This window comes from Sycon ciliatum, chromosome 1, assembly GCF_964019385.1.
Source record: "Sycon ciliatum chromosome 1, ocSycCili1.1, whole genome shotgun sequence".
Lineage (NCBI taxonomy): Eukaryota > Metazoa > Porifera > Calcarea > Leucosolenida > Sycettidae > Sycon > Sycon ciliatum.
In genome coordinates this window covers 11,614,461-11,636,448 of record NC_088643.1, presented here as the reverse complement: position 1 = coordinate 11,636,448, position 21,988 = coordinate 11,614,461, and the positions used below count along the sequence as shown (strand labels likewise).

At 46.9% G+C, this 21,988-nt stretch overlaps 1 protein-coding gene across 1 annotated transcript; it reads left to right on the top strand.

Annotated features, from left to right (window-relative positions):
- The first annotated feature begins 275 nt into the window (after positions 1 to 275).
- On the top strand, positions 276 to 14,388 carry LOC135813355 (uncharacterized). The gene is made up of 5 exons (XM_065326458.1): positions 276 to 830; positions 2,869 to 3,162; positions 5,757 to 8,257; positions 8,584 to 8,993; positions 13,701 to 14,388. Exons 1-5 carry the CDS (start codon positions 476 to 478, stop codon positions 13,708 to 13,710), a joined length of 3,570 nt encoding a protein of 1,189 aa, XP_065182530.1. The 5' UTR covers positions 276 to 475; the 3' UTR covers positions 13,711 to 14,388.
- The last annotated feature ends 7,600 nt before the right edge of the window (positions 14,389 to 21,988 follow it).

Genomic DNA, 21,988 nt, shown 5'->3' with positions numbered 1-21,988 from the left:
AAATTAATGATTTTTAAAAATCATTTGTAAATGTCTCGTCTTCCATGACGTAGATCTACTCTGTCCAAGGGACGAAGCGCATGCCCGCGTGACACTGATACAGTACAGACATGTACAGACTCAGTCATACCAGTACTAGTAGTAGTAGCAACGACTCCGAGTCTTGAAAGGGTTGAGTTATCGGTTATCATCAGATCATGACATGGTTATACCAGGGGGTCCTGGTTTTCACCACTCCCCGCTATGTAGACTCTACAATACATCTACCGGTTCTCGGTACCCGATCATCATCATTTTTTCTTGGCGCATTTTCTCTGTCGGACGGTTGTTGCAGTGCTGGTGATTTGTGGGGGTCGTGTAGTTGTGTGCGGTGTTCTCCATTGTTCACTGTGGACAGAACGATTCATGCCAGCCGGCGTGGACAGAGTGAGGCCGTGGCGGAGTGGTTGGTTGTGACGGTTTTGCTGACGGCGCAATGCCGGACAGTGTGCGGTACAACATCAAGTACTTGGTATCCAATCTAGATGTGTCACTGATCTTGGAGGACCTGCTGGAGAATGATGTCCTCAGTGAAGAGGAATACGTTACTGCCTCTGGAAAGGAAAACGAGAAGTGGGATCTTTCAAAGTATGTAGTGAGGCTGATGCTAACGAAAACGGACGAACAGGTGGATAGATTCCTGAATTTGATTCAACACAGCCAGCCTCATGTAGCGGAGCATATTGCCAGTACCATGGCGAACCGACGCAAAGCAACTGCCGGTGGGAAAACTGACCGTCCAACGAAGCCAATGTCGGCAGATCGTGAGTCAACACGTGACCCGTCCTCCGGTAAGTGTTCACATTGACTACGGTGGCGTAGGAAGGTGTGTGTGTGTGTGTGTGTGTGTGTGGAAGGGGGGGGGGAACTCGTTGAACATGCATGTAACTACTGTTGTGGACATGGAAATCCAGTCGCACGTCTAGCGGCCCCAGGGTGCTGGCCATGCAGCCGTGGATAAGCGGTACACACATGCATTTTATGCGCTGCAGCGCGCTAGTCGTAAAGGATCAAGAATCATGTGCCCTGCACGCAGCGTTCTGTACGCGCTGAGGGCGCCGGCCCCGGTCAATCGACCGGATTTCCATGTCCACGACAGTACATTTGCATGTACAGTTCTGCTCAATGAAATCCAGTCACAGCATCACTGAAGTACGCGCTGGGCGTTGCGCAGCCCTAGACCTGCAAACAATGGGCTGCAAAATGGTGCAAGGCACAAACTTGAGTGACGCGACTGGATTTCATTGAGCAGCACTGCCAGTACTTACTTTTTAGCAGTGAGAACTGCTTACAGAATTCAATTAGTTTATGCATTCACATCAATCGTATTGAGAGCTGACCCTGGGAATGCAGTGGGTTCAGTTAGATGGACATGGCCCTGAGGTTATAACCAGATCTACATGACGAATCTGTAGATCTACAAGAAATGCAGGTGCCACCGGCGTGAAGCACTGTCATGGGTCACTAGATTATTGCTAGGGAGTTCAGTTCCAGCCTGGGTCAGGTGAAAACTGCAGTCACAACTCGCGTGTACATTTTAACCCTTTGTGTACGGACTGTACAACTTTCGATCCCCTGGGATGGTACGCTTTCCAACGGCCAAAGCGAGTTGGAAAGCTTGTGTCTTTGTGGGTAACTTGAACACTTGGGGCTCATGTAAAATCGCACTGATTTTGGGATTTCCCTGTAACTTTTTGCGTCAGCAAAAATGTTGTGCTTGACCGCATTCCTGTCACTTCGCAGTGGCTTTTCGTTGGTGCAGTTTGTATCCCACCCTCCCACCCCTGACTTCTGGGTGTGTGTTTATCGATATAATCTTATCGGCTTTCTTATTGGCCATGTGGCTGTGGCAGTTACGACTGCATTTCTTTTTTAGTTTAAAAAACGTAGGGTTTGTGTGTGCGTCGCGGGCCTTTGTATGGTTACGTACAGCTTCAGATTGTATAGCTAGTGCCAGGGGAGTTCAATTGAATCTGCATGGGAAGAATACTACTGTATTGTGATTGAACTGAAGCTGGATGATGACCGTGTGGTGAGTGTGTGGGTTTTTTTTCAAGATACCGTCCTGGGGCAGGGATGTAGGTCCTTTAGCTTGGACGGGTGTTGTTACATTCATTGTAACATCTTGTCGTTTCTGTGTGCTTTGCTGTGCGACTAGCAACAGTATCTTGTGCTTAATTTTCTTATCTCTATGCATCCAATTATTTAAAAAAAAAAAAAAAATCAGGAAGAGGATGTAATATCAATAAATAAAGCCATTGCCGAGCCACCGTGCTCACAGCAGAGACTTCTGTGTGTGTTATTGTCGTGAAAGTGGACCACAAAGACCGAAACTTTTCAAGATTTTAATCTATCGTAACTCAGTCATTTCTTTTTTTATTTTCAAAAACTAAGATATGTAGGTCGAAGAGAAAACTCCCAGCTGTCCATTGAAACAATCGCTGAAGCGCTCCGATGTGCGGTTCTGGGAATGTGTGTGTGTGTGTGTGTGTGTGTTTGTGTGTGTGCATGTGTGTGTGTGTGCGTGCGCACGTGAGTGCGTGAGTGTGTGTGTATGTGTGTGTGTGTGTATGTGTGTGTGTGTGTGTATGTGTGTGTGTGTCCATTGTTCTTATCACCTGACGATGGCCAAGTGCCGAAACGTTGTAAAATAACGGAACTTGTTCGGATGTGCAGCGCTATGGGAATGGGTGTGTCCACTCAAATTCCTTTCCATGTATTATCGGTGTTGTGCAATTCCATTTTTATTTGTTTCTTGACATGTAGTTGTGTGTAGTTGTGTGTTCATGTGTCATCTGTGCCTTCTGTATTTTGCTGCTTTCACAACAGACAATCCGTTTGACCTGACAAGGTTTGTGTGTGACATTCAACCATGGTTGAACAAAGTTGACCCAGATCGACTGCGACAGATGGTGATCAAGAAATATCTCATAACTGACAGCGCATCAATAGAGAGACTAAAGAGAATTCAGTCCCGGGATAGACTATCTGATCATAATGAGGCGCTCATCCAGTTGCTCAGAGCTGGTGGCCTAAAGACTTATCGTGATCTCTGTGTTGTCATTGAGGAACTTGGTTATGCGGACAAGAGCAAGGAAATGCTCTCCATTTTGTCCCACACAGGTATGTTGTTGCTATACGTTTACTGCAATGTGTTCAAATTTGGTGGTGTGTAATGGACAGCTGAGAGCTTTCTCTTCGACGTACATATGTTAGTTTTTGGAAATAACCCAGGAATGACTGAGTCCCGATCGATTGAAATTTTGAAAAGTTTGTAGTTGTACAATCCGTAAATTGGGCCCCGCGTGAGATCTCTTTGGCCTGACTTTGACCCCGCTTCTATCTTATCCCGTGGCCAGTACTCCCTTGTCGATGCTGTTTTAGGTAGCTGTGGTCATTGCCTTTCCATTGATGCCACACATGCCATGCCTGAACAAAAAAGGTGGAGCTGCGCTTTGCACAGAGGCATAGAGAAGTACTGATCTCGACCAGAGGCAAACACGGCCCTGGCAGGTACACCCAATTTTCGTGTTCAGCAGCCTCGAATTAGTCTAAAAGAAGAGGATTCTAGAACATTTAGCTTCGCACTTTATCGCAGTAGAAGGAACATTATCACAGAAGCCAGCTCACAGCAATTTCCCGGTGGTGGACGTAAAAATCAAGTGAATCGAGCGCACACTGTAGAAGCTGTGACGGTGAAAGCATGTGAGTTGTGCAAGCAGGCAAACCCGGCATGCATGCCGTGCAGCACATGCATGCACACGGCATGCATGTGCACACCCTGTATTGTCATGCACTTCATGCAATTAAGCACTTCAGTTCGCACGCGCATGTATGCACCAAATAGTGCAGTGCTGGACGGAAACCACACCGTCCCCTTCCATACTTGAATTGCTTTCTGTGACTGCTCAGACTTTCATTTTCCAAACTTCTATTACTTCGAAATCGCAAACATTGCTTTTGTCGGAGTCAGTTTTTCTCATTGCTCTGCCGCAGATATAGTGCAGCATTCCAGAGAAAACCATTTTCCAGACGAAATCCTCAACTCAGACTTAGCACAGTAGTTGTTGGAGAGCGAAGATTGCAAGGTACTGTATAGGATGAAATTTTCGGACAGAATTTATTTTCGTACGATTTCGGACACGGCCTCTTTTGTACTAAAATTAATTCCGTACTAAAATTTGTACCTGTAAAGTTATGTACATATGTACACTTTACATGCGCACCGCATGCAAACACACGCGTGCATTTACAGTGCTGCCAAACCGTCCGATTTTTCGGACATTACTTTCCTATGCAGAAGTCCTGTACTTTCACTTTTCAGCGCAACTGAAGGCACAAAACACTGTACATTAATTTTGTTCTAAAAAGGCTAGTGCTTGGCTGTGGAAGTGCAAAGTAACATGCCTGGATCAGGCTGGATGGCATGTACACTGACAGTCTGTGCAGAGTCAGTGTGCGACCACACTCATCATTACAAAATTCTTGGCAACTATGGGGTTACCATGGCAACGAAGAGAAATTTTCATGGTGTTTTAGGCGATATTTTGAATTCTCTGTAAAAAATTGCCAGGAGAAAAATTCGCACCATGTGGCCAGCCTTGGTGGTGAAGGTTGTCCGATTTTAGGCGAAAATTATTTGGCAGCACTGCATTTAGAATGCACGACAGTACGAAAATAAAATCCGTACGAAAAAAGGTCGAAATTTGGCTTTGTCCGAAAATGTCGTGCCATACAGTACTTTGTCGGCAGTCATAAATTTGAACATTTCCCTGGAAAAACTGAGCTCGAGGCTACCAGCCATCATTCTATGACCTCCAAAAGACCTTGCCAGGCCACGATAGTCATCAACACACCACTTTGGAAAACCCGCTATCACATGACTTTGTTACTAATTGCAGAGTTCTAGTACAACCACTAGTAGGAAATAAGCCCGGGATTCTTGTTTGTAATACTTGTAGCTGAAATCGGGGCGTTTTTGAATGAAAATTTTTCCATTTGTCATTGCCAATTGTTTATGCTCTACGATCGACTCTCCTTCACCATAACGGATGTATGTTTCTTTCAGAGGAATTTACCTTCAGACGTTGGGCTGTCAGTCAAAGCAACTCATCCAGTGGCGCCAAAATATTCACTTTGTGTCGGATTTCACCGAGCGCAACTGTACTAGTAGTGGGGTGAACTCATCCAAAAAGTTGAAAGTGCATGAGTTCGACTGGGAACATAGGCCAACGGCAGTGGCTCAGCTTCCAGTGCATGAGTTCGACTGGGAACATAGGCCAACGGCAGTAGCTCAGCTTCCAGTGCATGAGTTCGACTGGGAACATAGGCCAACGACAGTAGCTCAGCTTCCTCGGACCAACACCATTCGAATCAGTACACAGAAGACCACCAGTAGGTCCAGTACTGTGAAATTTTGATTCGACTTTCTCCGTTAAGCAAAACTTCTTCATTGCGTTTTATTGTTCTTATCAGGGTCTTTCTATGGGCATTAGACAAACATATCGGTGACCCCCCCCCACTGAGATATGGTTGCCGAGATGACATCCATTGCTCTGCCAGATGGTTTTGACAGGTCTATAAAACTGCATTGAAGTTTTGCTTAACGGATTAACGGAGAAAGTAGGCCATACATCCCCTTTGAAAGATTTTCAAAACTTACAATAGGTTTTTACTCTTGCTTTCTGTTATCTTGCTACCTATCACCATGGCAACAGTTGGCAAACAGGAAACACAGCCATTGCAGCACACAGTGGGGGATGGTGAGGCAGACCAGCAACGGACCTCCAACAGATGTGAGCCAATCTTCAAACAACCAACATCAGCTGGAACAACAGCCAATGTAACTAGAACGGGTACAACATTGACTACAACACAGGATTCAGCTAGATCAGGAACTTCAAGCCAGTCATCTCTACCAGACCAGGACGAACACTTCACTGGCAGGGATGACATTGTAACAGAGATCAGTCACAACATTCTCACAACAAAGTCCAAGTCATCGTCTACACGTGTGCAGAGTCTTGTGGCACCAGCTGGTTTTGGTAAGACGTCCGTAGCCATTGCTGTTGGACATGTATGTCGCAATGCTGGTTGTCGTGTGGAGTTCTTTGACTTACGCGGTGTAGCTGGTGTTGACGCTGTCCAGGCAATGATTCAAAACCGACTCGAAACAAACCCGGCTTCATCTGAAATTACTGGCAAGACAACAAAATCAACTGATGCTATGGATGATGATGGTGGCAAACACCACATGGTAGTTATTCTGGATAATGCCGAGGATGCTATCCAGGCCAATGCGGATAAAGATTTCCAACTACAAGATGTCATCAAACGACTACTTCGACTACAACACAACGCCCATGTTCTGCTGACAAGTCGTGTTTACTTTGACCTACACGCTGCCCAGTTTAAACTACAACAACACCGTCTTGATGGTCTGACAAAGGTTTGTGCTGTTGGTCTTCTCCATGGTCTATGTTTTGAAGGTAGTGTGAGCTTTGAAGATGCACAGAGATTAGTGGATCATTGTGGATATGTTCCACTTGCTGTACGCATTACAGCTGGTCTTCTACAAGGTGGTCGGTTTACTCCAACCATGTTGTTATCGCTATTTCAGGAACTTGGTCTAGATGTGTTCAACGACGATGGTCTGAAACCGAATCATCGAATCCTGAAGCTGTTGGCATTAGCTTACAACACATTACAACAGGATAACAAGGAATCATTCCATTCTCTAGCTCAACTGCGTGCCTCATTCTCATCTGATTGTGCTTGTGTGATGGTGGGATTAGCTGACACTAAGGCCAATGTGGTTCATCTTGTACGTTTTGATCCTCTGATCAAGATTTGTTTCCTGGATTACAATCCGTATCTGGACCGCTACTCACTTCAACCATTCATCGCCGAGTTTGGTCGTTACCAATGCCCTGAAGACAAGCGACGTGTGTACCAACGTCGAATGTGCAAGCATTTCCTTGGTTTTGTGAAGGAAGCTGATGACTGTAGAGGTTGTGGTGCAGACAAAGCAGTGTATTGGAGTTCCCAATTGCTTCAGGAAAAAGTGAATATTAAGATGGCGTTGTCTGTTGTTGATGTTTTGTCTGGTGATGACTTGCTTCCTTTCTCTGGATTAACAAAGTGGTCGGGTATCCTATTGGCCTTGTTTGGGAGATCAGTATTTGCTGGAGAGTTTGGGGACAGGATTCGAAGATTGGACAAAGCACCGCTATCTGTACAAGCTGACAGCATTTGCAACTCGGTCCTGCGTTATATTCTCCGTCCAAGCATTGCAGATTCTGATGTCACTTTTGAGAGTTTGGATTCCAGAACCCAAATGCTCCTGGAGAAATCTGAACAAGAACCGACTGGAGTGGAGTCACAGCTGCAGCTACCTTTGTTTCAACTTTCTCTGGAGTCATGCAGGGTATCCATGTCTCTGGACATCGACTGCAGAGAAGGACAGGTTGAACTGAGCCAGGAAACACTATCCCGTCTGCAGGTGGTGGACCAGCGTCTTACAACAACACTGGGAATTGGTCTTGCAACAGGTGTCACTGAATGTGCCCTGAAACTCATTCAACTGTATTGTTCAAATCTGCTAAACCAGGATATGCCCAATGTACAGGTGGTAGAAGACCTTGCTGAGAGAGTGATTTCATCACACTTCCTATCACAGGATGGTGCTGTTCCTTCATGTGCTTCAATGTACAACGTTCTGCAACAAGGCACTGATGTGATCCTGGGCAAGGTCATGTCAGGTTCCTGTAGCAGTGAGTGGATTATTTCACCATCATTGCTTACAACACTGGGTATACCACTGTGCAAGAGGAAACATGTACCAACTGCTATCAGACGCACGGTCAATAGCCATGACGACAATACCACTGTGTCTGCTTTTCATTTACAACGGTACCTGCACTCCATGGATAATGACACAGTAACCACACTACTGCACATGTACTTGGGTGATGTGTACAACAACCTGTACATATCCTTGGTAGTTAATGGAAGGGCACACACAACTCCATTGGGTCTCACTCTACCAGCACGGCATCCCTACAACATTGTGATGGACTATGTCAGGAGATGGTGTAATGGTTCAAATCCAGCAGATCACACAACAGCACTGATTAACAACTGTAGCCAGAACAAGGTACCTGATGTGGAAGTGATGCAGTCTTGTATACAGACAGCTAGAACACTGCTCAGGATTGAGGTAAGCTGGTAGTGCAGTGTTCACAATTCAGGTTACCATAACTGTTTTTCATCCACACTCCACTCTGAATGGAACATTGTATTGCAAACCAGTGTACTCAGTATATGATCTACTGTATAGTGTCTGTCTCTCTAAGGTAGATTTCTTGAAGAACACAGAGGGGAATGTGATAATTTTGAACATTGTCAACTAGTGAAATGGAATGTGTAGCTTTCCGCTATATCAGTCTGATTTGTTATTATTGTGCATGATGTTCTCTGTTTCGAGTGTACTGGCTTCAGTTACTTTCTTTTCTACACTTTTCTTTGTTGTGTGCTTTGCTCTAGAATACGATCTTTGCACTTGCAGAAATGTCCAAACTCTTCCCAGCGTTGAAGTCATTGGTTAATGATCTCAGTGCTTACCTGCCAAGAAATTGTGCAACTGGTCTCTCAGTGTCTGGAATTGTGTACTCACCACAAGCTGGAAACGATACTCTACTATACTACTCTCTCATTGCTGCCCTGCATCGTCAATCCAAGAGAGGCCTAGTGAGCATTGATCACCACATTGCACTACTGGAATGGTGTCCACGTGTAGCAGCATGTTTTGTCTGCTATGACCTGGACAACAACAAAGCATGTCCTCGTTGTGGCATGGCTTACCTGTGTGGCAAACATCGTCAAACCGATGAACACCTACGTGAACACAACCAACACTGTGCTATGCTGGCAGCACTCAGACATCGCATACTGCAGTAAGTTAGAGTGATGGCATCATACAAGAGTGTGTGCACGTGTGCACTGCATTGTGCTGTACTCGTATGTCAGTAATTTAACAGTACAACAGAACCACTGCTGTGTGCTGTACTCGTATGCCAGTAATTTACCAGTACAACAGAACCACCGCTGTGTGCTGTACTCGTATGTCAGGAATTTACCAGTACAACAGAACCACCGCTGTGTGCTGTACTCGTATGTCAGTAATTTAACAGTACAACAGAACCACCGCTGTGTGCTGTACTCGTATGTCAGGAATTTACCAGTACAACAGAACCACCGCTGTGTGCTGTACTCGTATGTCAGTAATTTAACAGTACAACAGAACCACCGCTGTGTGCTGTACTCGTATGTCAGTAATTTAACTGTACAACAGAACCACTGCTGTGTGCTGTACTCGTATGTCAGTAATTTACCAGTACAACAGAACCACTGCTGTGTGCTGTACTCGTATGTCAGTAATTTACCAGTACAACAGAACCACTGCTGTGTGCTGTACTCGTATGTCAGTAATTTACCAGTACAACAGAACCACCGCTGTGTGCTGTACTCGTATGTCAGTAATTTACCAGTACAACAGAACCACCGCTGTGTGCTGTACTCGTATGTCAGTAATTTAACAGTACAACAGAACCACCGCTGTGTGCTGTACTCGTATGTCAGTAATTTAACAGTACAACAGAACCACTGCTGTGTGCTGTACTCGTATGTCAGTAATTTAACAGTACAACAGAACCACTGCTGTGTGCTGTACTCGTATGTCAGTAATTTAACAGTACAACAGAACCACTGCTGTGTCTGTGACAGGAGTGGACTTACAGTGTGGTACTTGTACTAGGTCTTTGATTTTGGCAATGTTCAATAAATGGTATGTTCCACGTGACAGTCTCTGTCTCTGTCTCTTTATCTCTCTGTGTTTGTCTCTGTCTCTGTCTCCCTCTTTCTAACTCTCTGTCCCTCTCTCTCTCTCTCCCTCTCTCTCTCCCTCTCTCTCTCTCTCTCTCTCTCTCTCTCTCTCTCTCTCTCTCTCTCTCTCTCTCTCTCTCTCTCTCTCTCTTTCTCTGTCTCCGTCTCTCTCTCTGTCTCTCTCTCCCTCTGTTTCTCTCTCCCTGTCTCTCTCTCTCCCTCTGTCTCTCTGTCTCTCTCTGTCTCTCTCTCTCCCTCTGTCTCTCTGTCTCTCTCTGTCTCTCTGTCTCTCTCTCTCCCTCTGTCTCTCTGTCTCTCTCTGTCTCTCTGTCTCTCTGTCTCTCTGTCTCTGTCTCTCTGTCTCTCTCTCTCTCTCTCTCTTTCTCAAACATAATTGCCAACACTCCCATGAACACACACACACACACACACACACACACACACACACACACACACACAAGCAATTGACAAATTTGGTTGGGGGTTGCCTGACTTCTTTTAGAAAAAAGGATGTTAAAAGAATATGCTCAATGCTTTCAGTAATCTATATAATAGTATGTGATGAAAAAGAAAGTACTTGGCCCGCCCAGTTAAAATTGGCGCTTATCTTCACACTTGTCTCAGGAAAGAAATACGAATATTTGAAGCAAGCCACGATCACGAAGCACTATATACATGATTATTTACATGTCAGTAAGCAACTCAGTGGAAAATTCAAGCAAGTTACACATCCTCCTCGCCACTATCGTCGCTGGAGGAAGAGCTCAAAACGTACGATCCGGACAGCTGCTGCACAGGTCGTTTCATAGCTTGTTCAACTTCTCCTCGTCTAGAATTACGCTCAAAGGCAGTGCGTGCCTGTCACCTTGCCCATCAGAAGCTGAGTTAGACTGCCCGCATGTTGACTGTAAGTGTTATCCCCGTTCGTCGCAATAATGCGTCTTTGTTTGAGACAAAAAAGGCAACGCCATAATCAGTGTCCTTTTTTCAAATCGCCTCTTGCGCTTGTCGTACTTGCTGATCGGCACCCGTACCCACGCGAGCCGCTGGTGCTTGTAGATCTACATGCAGCGCAGTGATAGCTTCCGCTGGATGTAGCACCTATGCGTACTGCACCTTCAACGGGGTGCACCAGGCTTTTCGGCTAGTTTCCTGAAAGTCCTTTGCACGAGTGTTTCTCTCAGGACTTGGTGTTTTCTTTGATTAGCTCCTTTGCCCTGTGCTCTGTGAGCTTCAAAGTGTGTCTGCCGGATTGGTCTCACTTACTGGAGATATCGACATGAGCTGCAGTTTCTTCGTCAGCGATTTGCTGGTGATAGCCCCTCGCTAGGCGCTGTACTGTGCAAGCACTGAAATTCATGCTCGCGAAGCGCTTTTTCAGCTTTTCTTTACCTCCCCGCTTTAAACAGGTGTGTGGTGGTGGTGGGGGGGGGGGGTAGAGGTGTGTGTGTGGGGGGGGGGGGGGGTGCGGGCATGTCTGTGTGTGTGGGGGGGGGGGGGTGCAGGTATGTCTGTGTGTGTGTGGGGGGGGGGGGTGCTGATGTGTGTTTGTGGGTGGGTTGGGGGGGGGGGGAGTTGGAGGGGAGGTGTGGAAACCAAACTTTTGATCATCCGTAACATCATCACGCTGTATTTTCGAATTGCCCTCTTTGTATTTACCATTCTTGATCTTGTGCTACACTGTAATATTGGCTCAATAAGACAGAGTTTTATTAAGTATGTGTGTTTATGTGTGTGTGTGTGTGTGTGTGTGTGTGTGTGTGTGTGTGTGTGTTGAGTGTATGGGTGTGTATGTGTGTGTCCCGTATGGTGCAGTGGTATGTGCAGCGATTTCCAATCGATAGGTTTCGGGTTCGATTCCCGACGATTATGGTCACACACGTCTTTCTTCTCTTTCTAAGACTCTTCCTGACTTTTCTTTCATTCTCCTGGGTGGTTACCAACAGCCAGTGCATGCCGGAGTATGTGGTGTGATGTGTGTGCGGGAAAAAAATGAAAAGACCAAAAATAGGGGTTCACTGGCCAGAAAAAGTCACTTCAAATAGCTGTATGGTGTAGACCAGGCTGAATAGTGACGGTCAATTCTTCAGCCTTGCAAGCTGTTGAATAGTGCAATCCCAGCACAAGTTGCTATGGCATCTGCCGTAGCATTGCTATCATCGCCTCCGGCGATGGGCGTCAAAGGTCAAAGGTCAGGTATGTGTGTGTATGTGCATGGTGTCTGTACTTGTCTGGTAGTTCATCAGTATTACGAGTGAACTACCGAGAGTCCATCGCAGGACCAGCAGGGAGGGGGGAGGGGGGGTGCGGGTATGTGTGTGTGTGTGGGGGTGGGGTGGGGGGGGGGGGGGGGGGGGCGTGCTGATGTGTGTATGGGTGGGGGGGAGTTGGAGAGGAGGTATGTGAAGCAAACTTTTCATCATCCGTAATATCATCACGCCATATTTTCGCACTACCTCTATGTATTGCCCATTCGTATTACACGGTAACATCGGCTCAGTGAGACAGACCGAAGACTGTGTGTGCGTGTGTTTGTTTGTGAGTGTATGTGTGGATGTGTGTGCGTTTGTGTGTTTGTATACGTGTGTGTGTGTGTGCGTGTGTGTATGTGTATGTGTATGTGTGTGTGTGTGTGTATGTGTGTGTGTGTGTGTGTGTGTGTGGATGTGTGTGGGAGGGGGGGGGGGCTTTACTTGTACTTGTATGGTAGTGATTCAGTAATACGAGTGGACTACCGATGAGTCCATGGCAGGATCAACAGTAGAGGGAGGGGGAGGGGAGGGGGGAGGGGTACTCGCACAAGACCTTTGATTTTCTGTAGGATCCCACACGGTATATTTCTACTGTCCCTCTGTATGACCCATTCTAGGGCCAATGTGACATTGTAGCGATGGGTTTATAGAACAGGCGGGAGTCTTTCACAATGTGTATGTGTTTGAGAGCACGTGCACCCGTGCGTGTGTGTGTGTGTGTGTGTGTGTGTGTGTGTGTGTGTGTGTGTGTGTGTGTGTGTGGCTGAATGTATGGGCACTTATGTTGGCAAACATCTTTTTGTCGAGCGAATGCACACTTGCTCACCTCACTGCCTATCTCTCTGGCCAGTTTGTGAGCTGGTCGTATTCACTCACCATACCCTGCTGCCACTCAAATTGGTCTTGCACCGTGTCAACCTGTGACTAGTGAAACAGACCAGTTCCAATAAAAATGTCGAAATTGCCAGAGTCGATTCTAAAGGCAAAGTCACTTATCCCATCACAATTACTCATGCCTCTTCTCGTCTTCGTCTCGCTCAATGAAAAACACATGAACTGCATGATTGTGTATACGAGGATTAGCGACCCGGAGTGTGTGTGTGTGTGCGTGCATGTGTGAATGGACAAGGGGTGGGTATGTGGGGGGGGGGGGTGTACATGGGGAAAACAAATGGCAGAATGTGTCAGGGAATGTCGCTTCTATAGTATGTGTGCAACGTATCCTGTTATACTGTCACCTCTTTTACAGCTTGATCGGTTATTTAGATTGTGTGCAAACACTGCCTGTAGATTCCAGTCATGATGTCATTATGAGTCATGATTATTATAACAATGACTTCATTCTTAATTATATCACCAAAGCATGCAATCCATAAGACGCATTCTATGTCCAGGGCTTCAAGTAAATGGTTGATTCTGCCTGTGTGTGTTGTTTGGTATGTGTGCGGGTGTGGTGGTGTGTGTTTGGGCGCGTGTGTGTGTGTGTGTGTGCGTGTATGTGCACTCTCGCCGTTGTACATTCTACAGGGCTAGCTGAGCTTCTGAGGATCTCTACTGGATAGTGTTTAGCAGTTGAGATTGGTGAACTTGACCAGCACTGGACAGGGATCATTTCCAGCAGCTACTGCAGTAAGAGATACTCCAACAGCACACTACCTGTCATTGATCACAACACTGTGACATCACTTGTATAGACATGATGTATACAGATTGTCTATGACACACACAGTGTTGTGTTACTATGTAGATATAATGATCAACTGAACTACATGTACTGTCTAGTCCAGTCTACTGTGGTATCAGTTTTACTGAATGTGTTCATGTCTACTCTCACCTACTGTTTTTACACTAGTCACTGTACAGAATAGTTACCGCTATGTCAGTTAAACCTGCAAAACTCTACTCTACAAATGTTTATACTGCAATGTATATTGCCATAGCAGTGTCAGCCATACCCTGTACATACAAGTTCATGCTACTATCCTTGAGATATACATCATATCTTACTCCAGTATTGAAATCTAGCAGCACTGCTAGCATTCGTGTGACAAATGTAGAAATGCCCGTTGCAGCCGCTGTGTGCTATCACGTCAAAGCATGAAGCATCACAAATTTCGCCATGGTTCAACCTGAGCAAGCACAGACCGCAGCTCCTTCCACATTGTTTCCCATTGTGGCCAGCTTTCCAGTAGCCCACAGGATTTATCCTGCCTGAACATGGCAATGTGTCCAAAATCCGATGTGTTTGTGTGTACGTACGAGCACGCGGGCGCACGTGTTTGTGCATGTGTGTGTGTGTGTGTGTTTGTGCACGTGAATGTGTGTATGGGGGCGGGGTTGTTGTTGTTGTAGTTGTTGTAGAAGTTTATTTTAAAGGGGAAGTTAGGGCAAAAATCAAAATTTCACCAGTTGTAGTCTTCGGGGTGCTGAGTCGAATGGTCTTGGTCCGAGAAAGCTGAGACGCTCTCTTCCTACTTGAATCCCAATCGAACTCGCGCACTTCCACCGAAACTGGGTGACTGCGCCCTACTAGATGGGGATTTGTATGCAAAAGGTCACTAAAAGCGCCATTTTGTTCTTATAAAAGCACGGATGACCGCAATTGGCACATATGTTGTAGTCTTTTGGACGCTGCGTCGACTGGTTTTGGTCCGAAAAGGCTGCGATGCAGCGTTCGGCCCTTATTCCCAATCGAACATGGTTGAACAAGTGGTCACGTGCTCCTGCGTACACCAGTCACCTGGTCACCGTGCCTGCAGGGTACAACTTACTAGCCTGTTTGACCTTTTTTGGGTGCAGTCCTGTCACTCGAGTTGAACTCGAGTTGAACCTTGGTGTGAAAGTTGTCGCCTGCTGGCGTGGTGACCAGGTGATTTGGGCACCCAGGAGCACGTGACCGCTTGTTCAACCACGTTCGATTGGGAATAAGGGCCGAACGCTGCATCGCAGCCTTTTCGGACCAAAACCAGTCGACTCAGCGTCCAAAAGACTACAACATATGTGCCAATTGCGGTCATTCGTGCTTTTATAAGAACGAAATGGCGCTTTTAGTGACATTTTGCATACAAATCCCCATCTAGTAGGGCACAGTCACCCAGTTTTGGTGGAAGTGCGCGAGTTCGATTGGGATTCAAGAAGGAAGGGAGCGTCTCAGCTTTCTCGGACCAAGACCATTCGACTCAGCACCCCGAAGACTACAACTGGTGAAATTTTGATTTTTGCCTTAACTTCCCCTTTAACGTCGCACCACAAACAGGCGATTTCGCCTCCTTTGATACATGTGGAGAACAGGGTGCACATGGATGTGCATGCACGTGTGTGTGTGTGTGTTTGTTGTGTGGGTATATACATACTCAGCGGGACAGCATGCCAAACTAGAGTGTGCCCATTCATCCCAAGCTCATGAACGGGATCCTACCTCTGCCAGTATTTGCATTATTTTACCATCAGTAATATGCAGCAGTGTTGTAATGATCAAATTTACTTCATGAAGTACCATGGTTAGGATCTACAATATACTGTCGTGAACATTGAAATCAGATGGGATGACCTGGACCGGCACTCTTACTGCTGTTAGCATGTACATGCACATACACACTGTAAAAGTGGACCAGCAGTGCTCGCGGCTGCAAGGCCAGCGCCCTGTGGTCACTTGACTTCTCAACGGATTTCGAAGTCCACGCCAGCACATTGAAGTGTAGATAAATGGAGGTGGCAAAAGTCACGGACCCTTATTCTGTGGAAATACCCCTAGAGATCACTGGCCGTGCTCATGGGCAGTCACAAGAGTATGGTAACGTGCGCTTGGGGGGGGGGGGGTATCTGAGCCCTCTGGATCTGGATGAGCAGATACTAGTGTAGTTTGGATTTGCCACGAGCGCAGTGGCACACAGTGTTCAAGGGGGGGGGGGGGTGCCAACAGCAAGTTGCAGTGTCAGCATGCCGGTATCGTACAGGCTTGCTTAGACTGCATGTGATTTCAGGCTTCATATTTCAACACTTTGTATGAAGTAAGCGTAGTACTTCAAGTATAAAGTACCTTGAATAGTGACACAATTAAGTACCGGTAATTGGGTACAGAAAACAGAGTGACTTGGGAGCAAGTAGTAGTGATGTCATAGCAGTGCAGCTGGAAAGTAGTACTGATGAGTGATGGCATACAGTGGCGGATCCAGGATCCGAAACAAGGGGGGGGGGGCACACTACAGGCTCAATGGAACAGGTTTACTTTTACAATGACTTTTGTGATACTCGAACATGTAAATGTATGGGCACTATTGGTATAATATAACAATTTCGCATTCTCCGAGTAGGAAATAACCAATGCCCTGCTTGTAACTTCAAAATATTCATAATACCGGTACTGTCCCTCTCCATGCTTCCAGGATGGTGGAAAGGGCGGAAATTGAAATGGAAAACGAATTGTGAACGGCCCTAGGTGAGAAAGAGAACATAACTTCTTGGTGATGGCCGCCGGAAACAATGCACATTGGCTATGAGAGTTGTCACTGATAGGACTGGAAGATTGAACAATGTGATGTCGTTATTTAACCACCTATGATAGAACACAGGTTGGGCCGAGCTAGGGCACTAGTGAATTTGCCACAAAAAAACCCATAGCTGTGTGAATAAAAATAATAATATCAGTGGCATACTTGAAGTAGTGAGGGTAGGTAAGTGTAATTTGTCATGTGACCAGTATTGATGGTGGATATGTATCTATTATTGCACGATTAAAGAGGTCAATATATGAAATATAGAACGAGTAAAAGACCGAGGTCCGCCGAGGTCTTTTACGAGGTCTATATTTCATATACTGACCGATTATACATGTAGAGTAGTGATGATACTAGCATTGAAACTGGAGAATGGGACGGTCAAGGGTGGACTGTGAGGAGACTAGCATTGAAACTGGAGAATGGGACGTCAAGGGTGGACTGTGAGGAGATTAGCAACAGCAGTGAGGATGCACACACGCACATGCATTGCCGACTTGGCCTTTTTACTGGCATTTCTTCGGTTCGTCCGGAATCAGAACGTTGGCTGGGGTGGTGCCAAGTAGCATGGAATGGCGCTCGTACGACTTTGATTTACGGAAGTGACTGTCCGTGCCATACAGAAAATCAAAGATCCCCAGCATGCCAAAGTTCTGGTTAAACCTGCGTAGCAGCAGCCAACATTAACAAAAAAATAATATCAGTTGTTTATATACGAGTTACACAAACTGACCGGCAGGTACATGGGGCTAGCATGGAGTCAGCAGTGCATGGGGCTAGCATGGAGTCAGCAGTACATGGGGCTAGCATGGAGTCAGCAGTACATGGGGCTAGCATGGAGTCAGCAGTACATGGGGCTAGCATGGAGTCAGCAGTACATGGGGCTAGCATGGAGTCAGCAGTACATGGGGCTAGCATGGAGTCAGCAGTACATGGGGGTAGCATGGAGTCAGCAGTACATGGGGCTAGCATGGAGTCAGCAGTACATGGGGCTAGCATGGAGTCAGCAGTACATGGGACTAGCATGGAGTCAGCAGTACATGGGGCTAGCATGGAGTCAGCAGTACATGGGGCTAGCATGGAGTCAGCAGTACACGGGGCTAGCATGGAGTCAGCAGCACATGGGGCTAGCATGGAGTCAGCAGTACATGGGGCTAGCATGGAGTCAGCAGTACATGGGGCTAGCATGGAGTCAGCAGTACATGGGGCTAGCATGGAGTCAGCAGTACATGGGGCTAGCATGGAGTCAGCAGTACATGGGGCTAGCATGGAGTCAGCAGTACATGGGGCTAGCATGGAGTCAGCAGTACATGGGGCTAGCATGGAGTCAGCAGTACATGGGGCTAGCATGGACGGTCAGCAGTACATGGGGCTAGCATGGAGTCAGCAGTACATGGGGCTAGCATGGAGTCAGCAGTACATGGGGCTAGCATGGAGTCAGCAGTACATGGGGCTAGCATGGAGTCAGCAGTACATGGGGCTAGCATGGAGTCAGCAGTACATGGGGCTAGCATGGAGTCAGCAGTGAGATGGTGCTGGTGAGGTCTGGCATGCTCAACTGACCAGAGGTCTCGGCATCATCGAATGGCAGACTCACCAAACTGAGGGCATTGCAGTGCATTGGATCAGAATCAGACAATACCTATAGGAACATTCATGGTCAGAAGAGACAACAACCATGACACTGGTATGCAAGTGAACTGCTGGAAACAGGGAGCATTTCTTTTCTGTTGTTGGGGGCAGGAACTGGGGGAGTAATACAGTCGTCACCAAAAAATCCAGCCAATGCCATGGATACATGTACAGTGGCATGGTGGCTGTCACAATCGCATTCATGCATTTACAGTCATTAGAGGGTCTACCAGCATAGCACTGAACTAAAACAGTCCGCGGCTCTGCACTCTGCCTGCTGCAGTCGAGTCGAGTACAGCACAGACTGTGCACTGCAGAGTGCAGGTCCAGCAGCAGAGCATGTGCCGTGCACAAGGCAGTACTACTAGTAGAGAGTCTACTACTACTAGTGAATTCCTACTAGTGCTACGCCCGTGCACTGTACTACAGCTGTAGCAGTGCGCCAATGGAAAGCGCCACATTAAGTGAATTATAGCAGGAAGGTACAAGAGAAGAGCTAGAGAGAAAAGGGAACTTACCAAGGAGGAGTGCAGGTGGAAAAGGAAATGTAAAGATAAGATCATTGAAAGGATCGGTCACGCAAGACGGACCGGTTAATTCCCATCGTGGATAGGATAATTATTCAATTGACATCCCTACACAAGAAGTAGTTCATTTTCATTAACAATGAAATTTTTTACCAAGCATGCCTACTACAATTGTGGCAAGTGAAATCCGACACTTGGCATAAGGGACTGCACCATGCAGTCTGCAGTCCCTGCAGCCCTGCATACGTACAGTACATGTGTTACATACAACTTTATCTGTCTGATGACAAAACTCGTACTCATCATAGTCAAGGTTCGAAAGGTGCTGGCAAAAATGAATGGGGATTGGATACCAATACTCCTTATGTGTACTATCAAGAGTAGATAAACAAGAGTGTGCAACTCCGGATCTCTCCTGCACAATCTCCTGATACCCCCCCCCCCCCCCCCGCTCATGGCGGAATTTTTTGTTGACGTCACCTTTTTCCAGAAAAACGCGCTTCTTGCCGCAGAGCAGTGTGAGAGCACGTGCTGGGCACCGACATTGTAATGTAAGCCCGGCCAAGTGCACGAGGCAAAACTTTCCAAAAGACTAGCAGCGCGTGGGTGGTCGAAAAGATGACGTCAACAAAAAATTCCACCGTGGGCCAATACCCATCCGCGCGGATCCGGGAGTTGCACACTCTTGTTTATCTACTCTTGGTACTATGTGTTCAGTGAACTGTGTGTATCTACGCTGTGACCTTTCGATCAGTTTGGGATGCATACGGCTCTATAGTACAAATTAGTGCATTACATCATTGCTGTCCATTTGTGGCGCTGTCCCCTATGGCAAGTGTCGGATTTCACATGCCACAACTGTACTAGCGCATAGCACTAGCGGTGGCAGTGCATGCGCCACGTACAGCTACCGGTAGCTAGCATAGCATTGGACAAATTTTTTTGGAGATGACTGTATTCTTCTCTGTGCAAATTTCGAAAAGTTAGCACATGGCTTTATACATGCAGTCAGAACTTTCTTTTGGGGGGAGGGAGTATGTCCTTTTTGGGGGGAGGGAGTATGTCCTTTTTGGGGTACAGTTGGGGGAGGGGGGGGGGGCAAGTCAGATTTTTGCGTTCCCCGCCTCCCAAGTATGTGCAGTAGAGCTACCAATCAATGCAGAATGCACACACTACGCTACTAACTTTGCGTGATGGTAGTCGTGGTACTCGTTGGACGGCATGAACGGCAGGTGGAAGCCGCAGTGTTCGACGGACACGGAGGCCAGCGAGATGCAGGCCCACAGCAGCAGCAGCAGCAGCAGCATATATGAGATTCGAGTAGCACTGGGCCGGCCATTATGGGCAATATGTTGGGGAGGTAATGCTCGACCGGGCGACAGTACAGACCAAAGATGCTGATCGGCGCAGTCCACTCGTGGTGAACCTTGTGAACGTGTTTTTTCATCACTGCCAAGCTTCTCAAGAGGCTTCTGCTCCTGGACTATCCTTTCTGCTTTCACTCACTGTAATAATCGCTGGCAACCCTGGCCACGTCATTGGCCACAGAGCTCGCTAGCAGAAGTCACTCGTCCCCTGTCCGAAGTTTCCAGTCCACTGTCACATGCTCTTGGACGATACAGGTGCCGAAGGGAGCTGCACGGATACCGTAGAGCAACCAGACACGCGCGCTATTGTTACGTTAGGCAACGATTTAGATCTGTTGACCACCTAGCCACGCACTGCATTTCCCTTTGACGTTTGAATGGATGTTCAAATAATATCCAACACGCAGTTCAGTTCAGTTGGCTCAGTCCTCCAGTCTGCGGTCATCAAAATCATGCCATTCATGGCGATCAACACGCGTTCTCTTACAACTCGGTCTGGCTTCCTTCAATCTTGACCACTATCACTGCAATACTAGGACAAACAGTTTACTCGATTCATAAAACAATAATTTTATATTGGGTTCATACCAATAAACCAAGGAACCGAAAAAAATCCAAACAGTTACTAGTAGTAGTATACGAGATCAACGCTTTCCTCGTGCACACATGCGCCATGGCAACCATGACCGGAGTCGGAGACTACTTGTACAGTTTTAGTCGACTGGCGGAGAGTCGGAGACCCCATGCCCATGGCCCACTCTCAGTCTCACTCAGGCCGGCCCAACACCGGCCATATGCGAAGGCTACTGCCACTTGCCAGTACTAGATCTACTGGCGCCAGTAGACCCAGGTGCTCGAAGTCCGTACATGGTATCCTAAGTTCGTACGCCCATAATTTCATGTTCTGTTATTGTATTCGACTCAAATATTTTATGGAGGGGACAGTGTGGTATGTTCTCCTCGCGTACCAATTTTCAGGGATCTACGATAAGCAGAAGTCCCATACCACGGGATCGGGCCCGGGAGTGGGTTTTCGACTGTCCATACGAATACAAATTGGGTTACATTTCATGCAAATATCAACTTTGCCAAGACCGATTTCGAACGGACACAGCGTCAAACAGACCTTCACTCAATCATCAAGAGCCAGCTTAAAACAGACAATGGCCAGAGGAGAAGAATTTACAGAGAACCAACAATCCTTGCAGAAAGGTTGACACTCCTGGCATCTCCACCACTGTTTTCCCGCGGTTTTCACAGCGCAGCTGCTTCTTCTCTGAGCCGACTAAAAACAGCTTGCATTGCGGCAACAAACTACGCTTTTGCAAGAAATACTGGTGGAGGCACATGCCAAACATATCCCTTCGGTACTTTCGTCGTAACCAAGGGATTGCAAGTTAGCAATTAGCAGAAATATGTGTGTATTTCGAGTCACCTCTGATCAGTACGGACTTAGAGTACCCTCTGCGACACCAAAATTTGATATGAAAAATGAGCGAACTCCAGAGAAACAGATCGGATCGAAAGATGGCCTGGTTCAATCGAGCCTGGCCTCAGAACAAACTTGGACAAGATACCTTCCATCCACGAGCAGGATTCTGGCAAGTGATCATTGCTAGCGTGAGTTTCAGCTCGGCAAACACACACTGTAAAAGTGTACGGACTTCGAGCACCTGGGTCTACATGGCTGCACCGACCGCGTCGACGTAGTCATCTCCTTCCGACTATTTTTAATTTTTACCATTCTCTTAGTGCTGATACTGATACAACAGTACAGTGATAGCGAAGAGCCC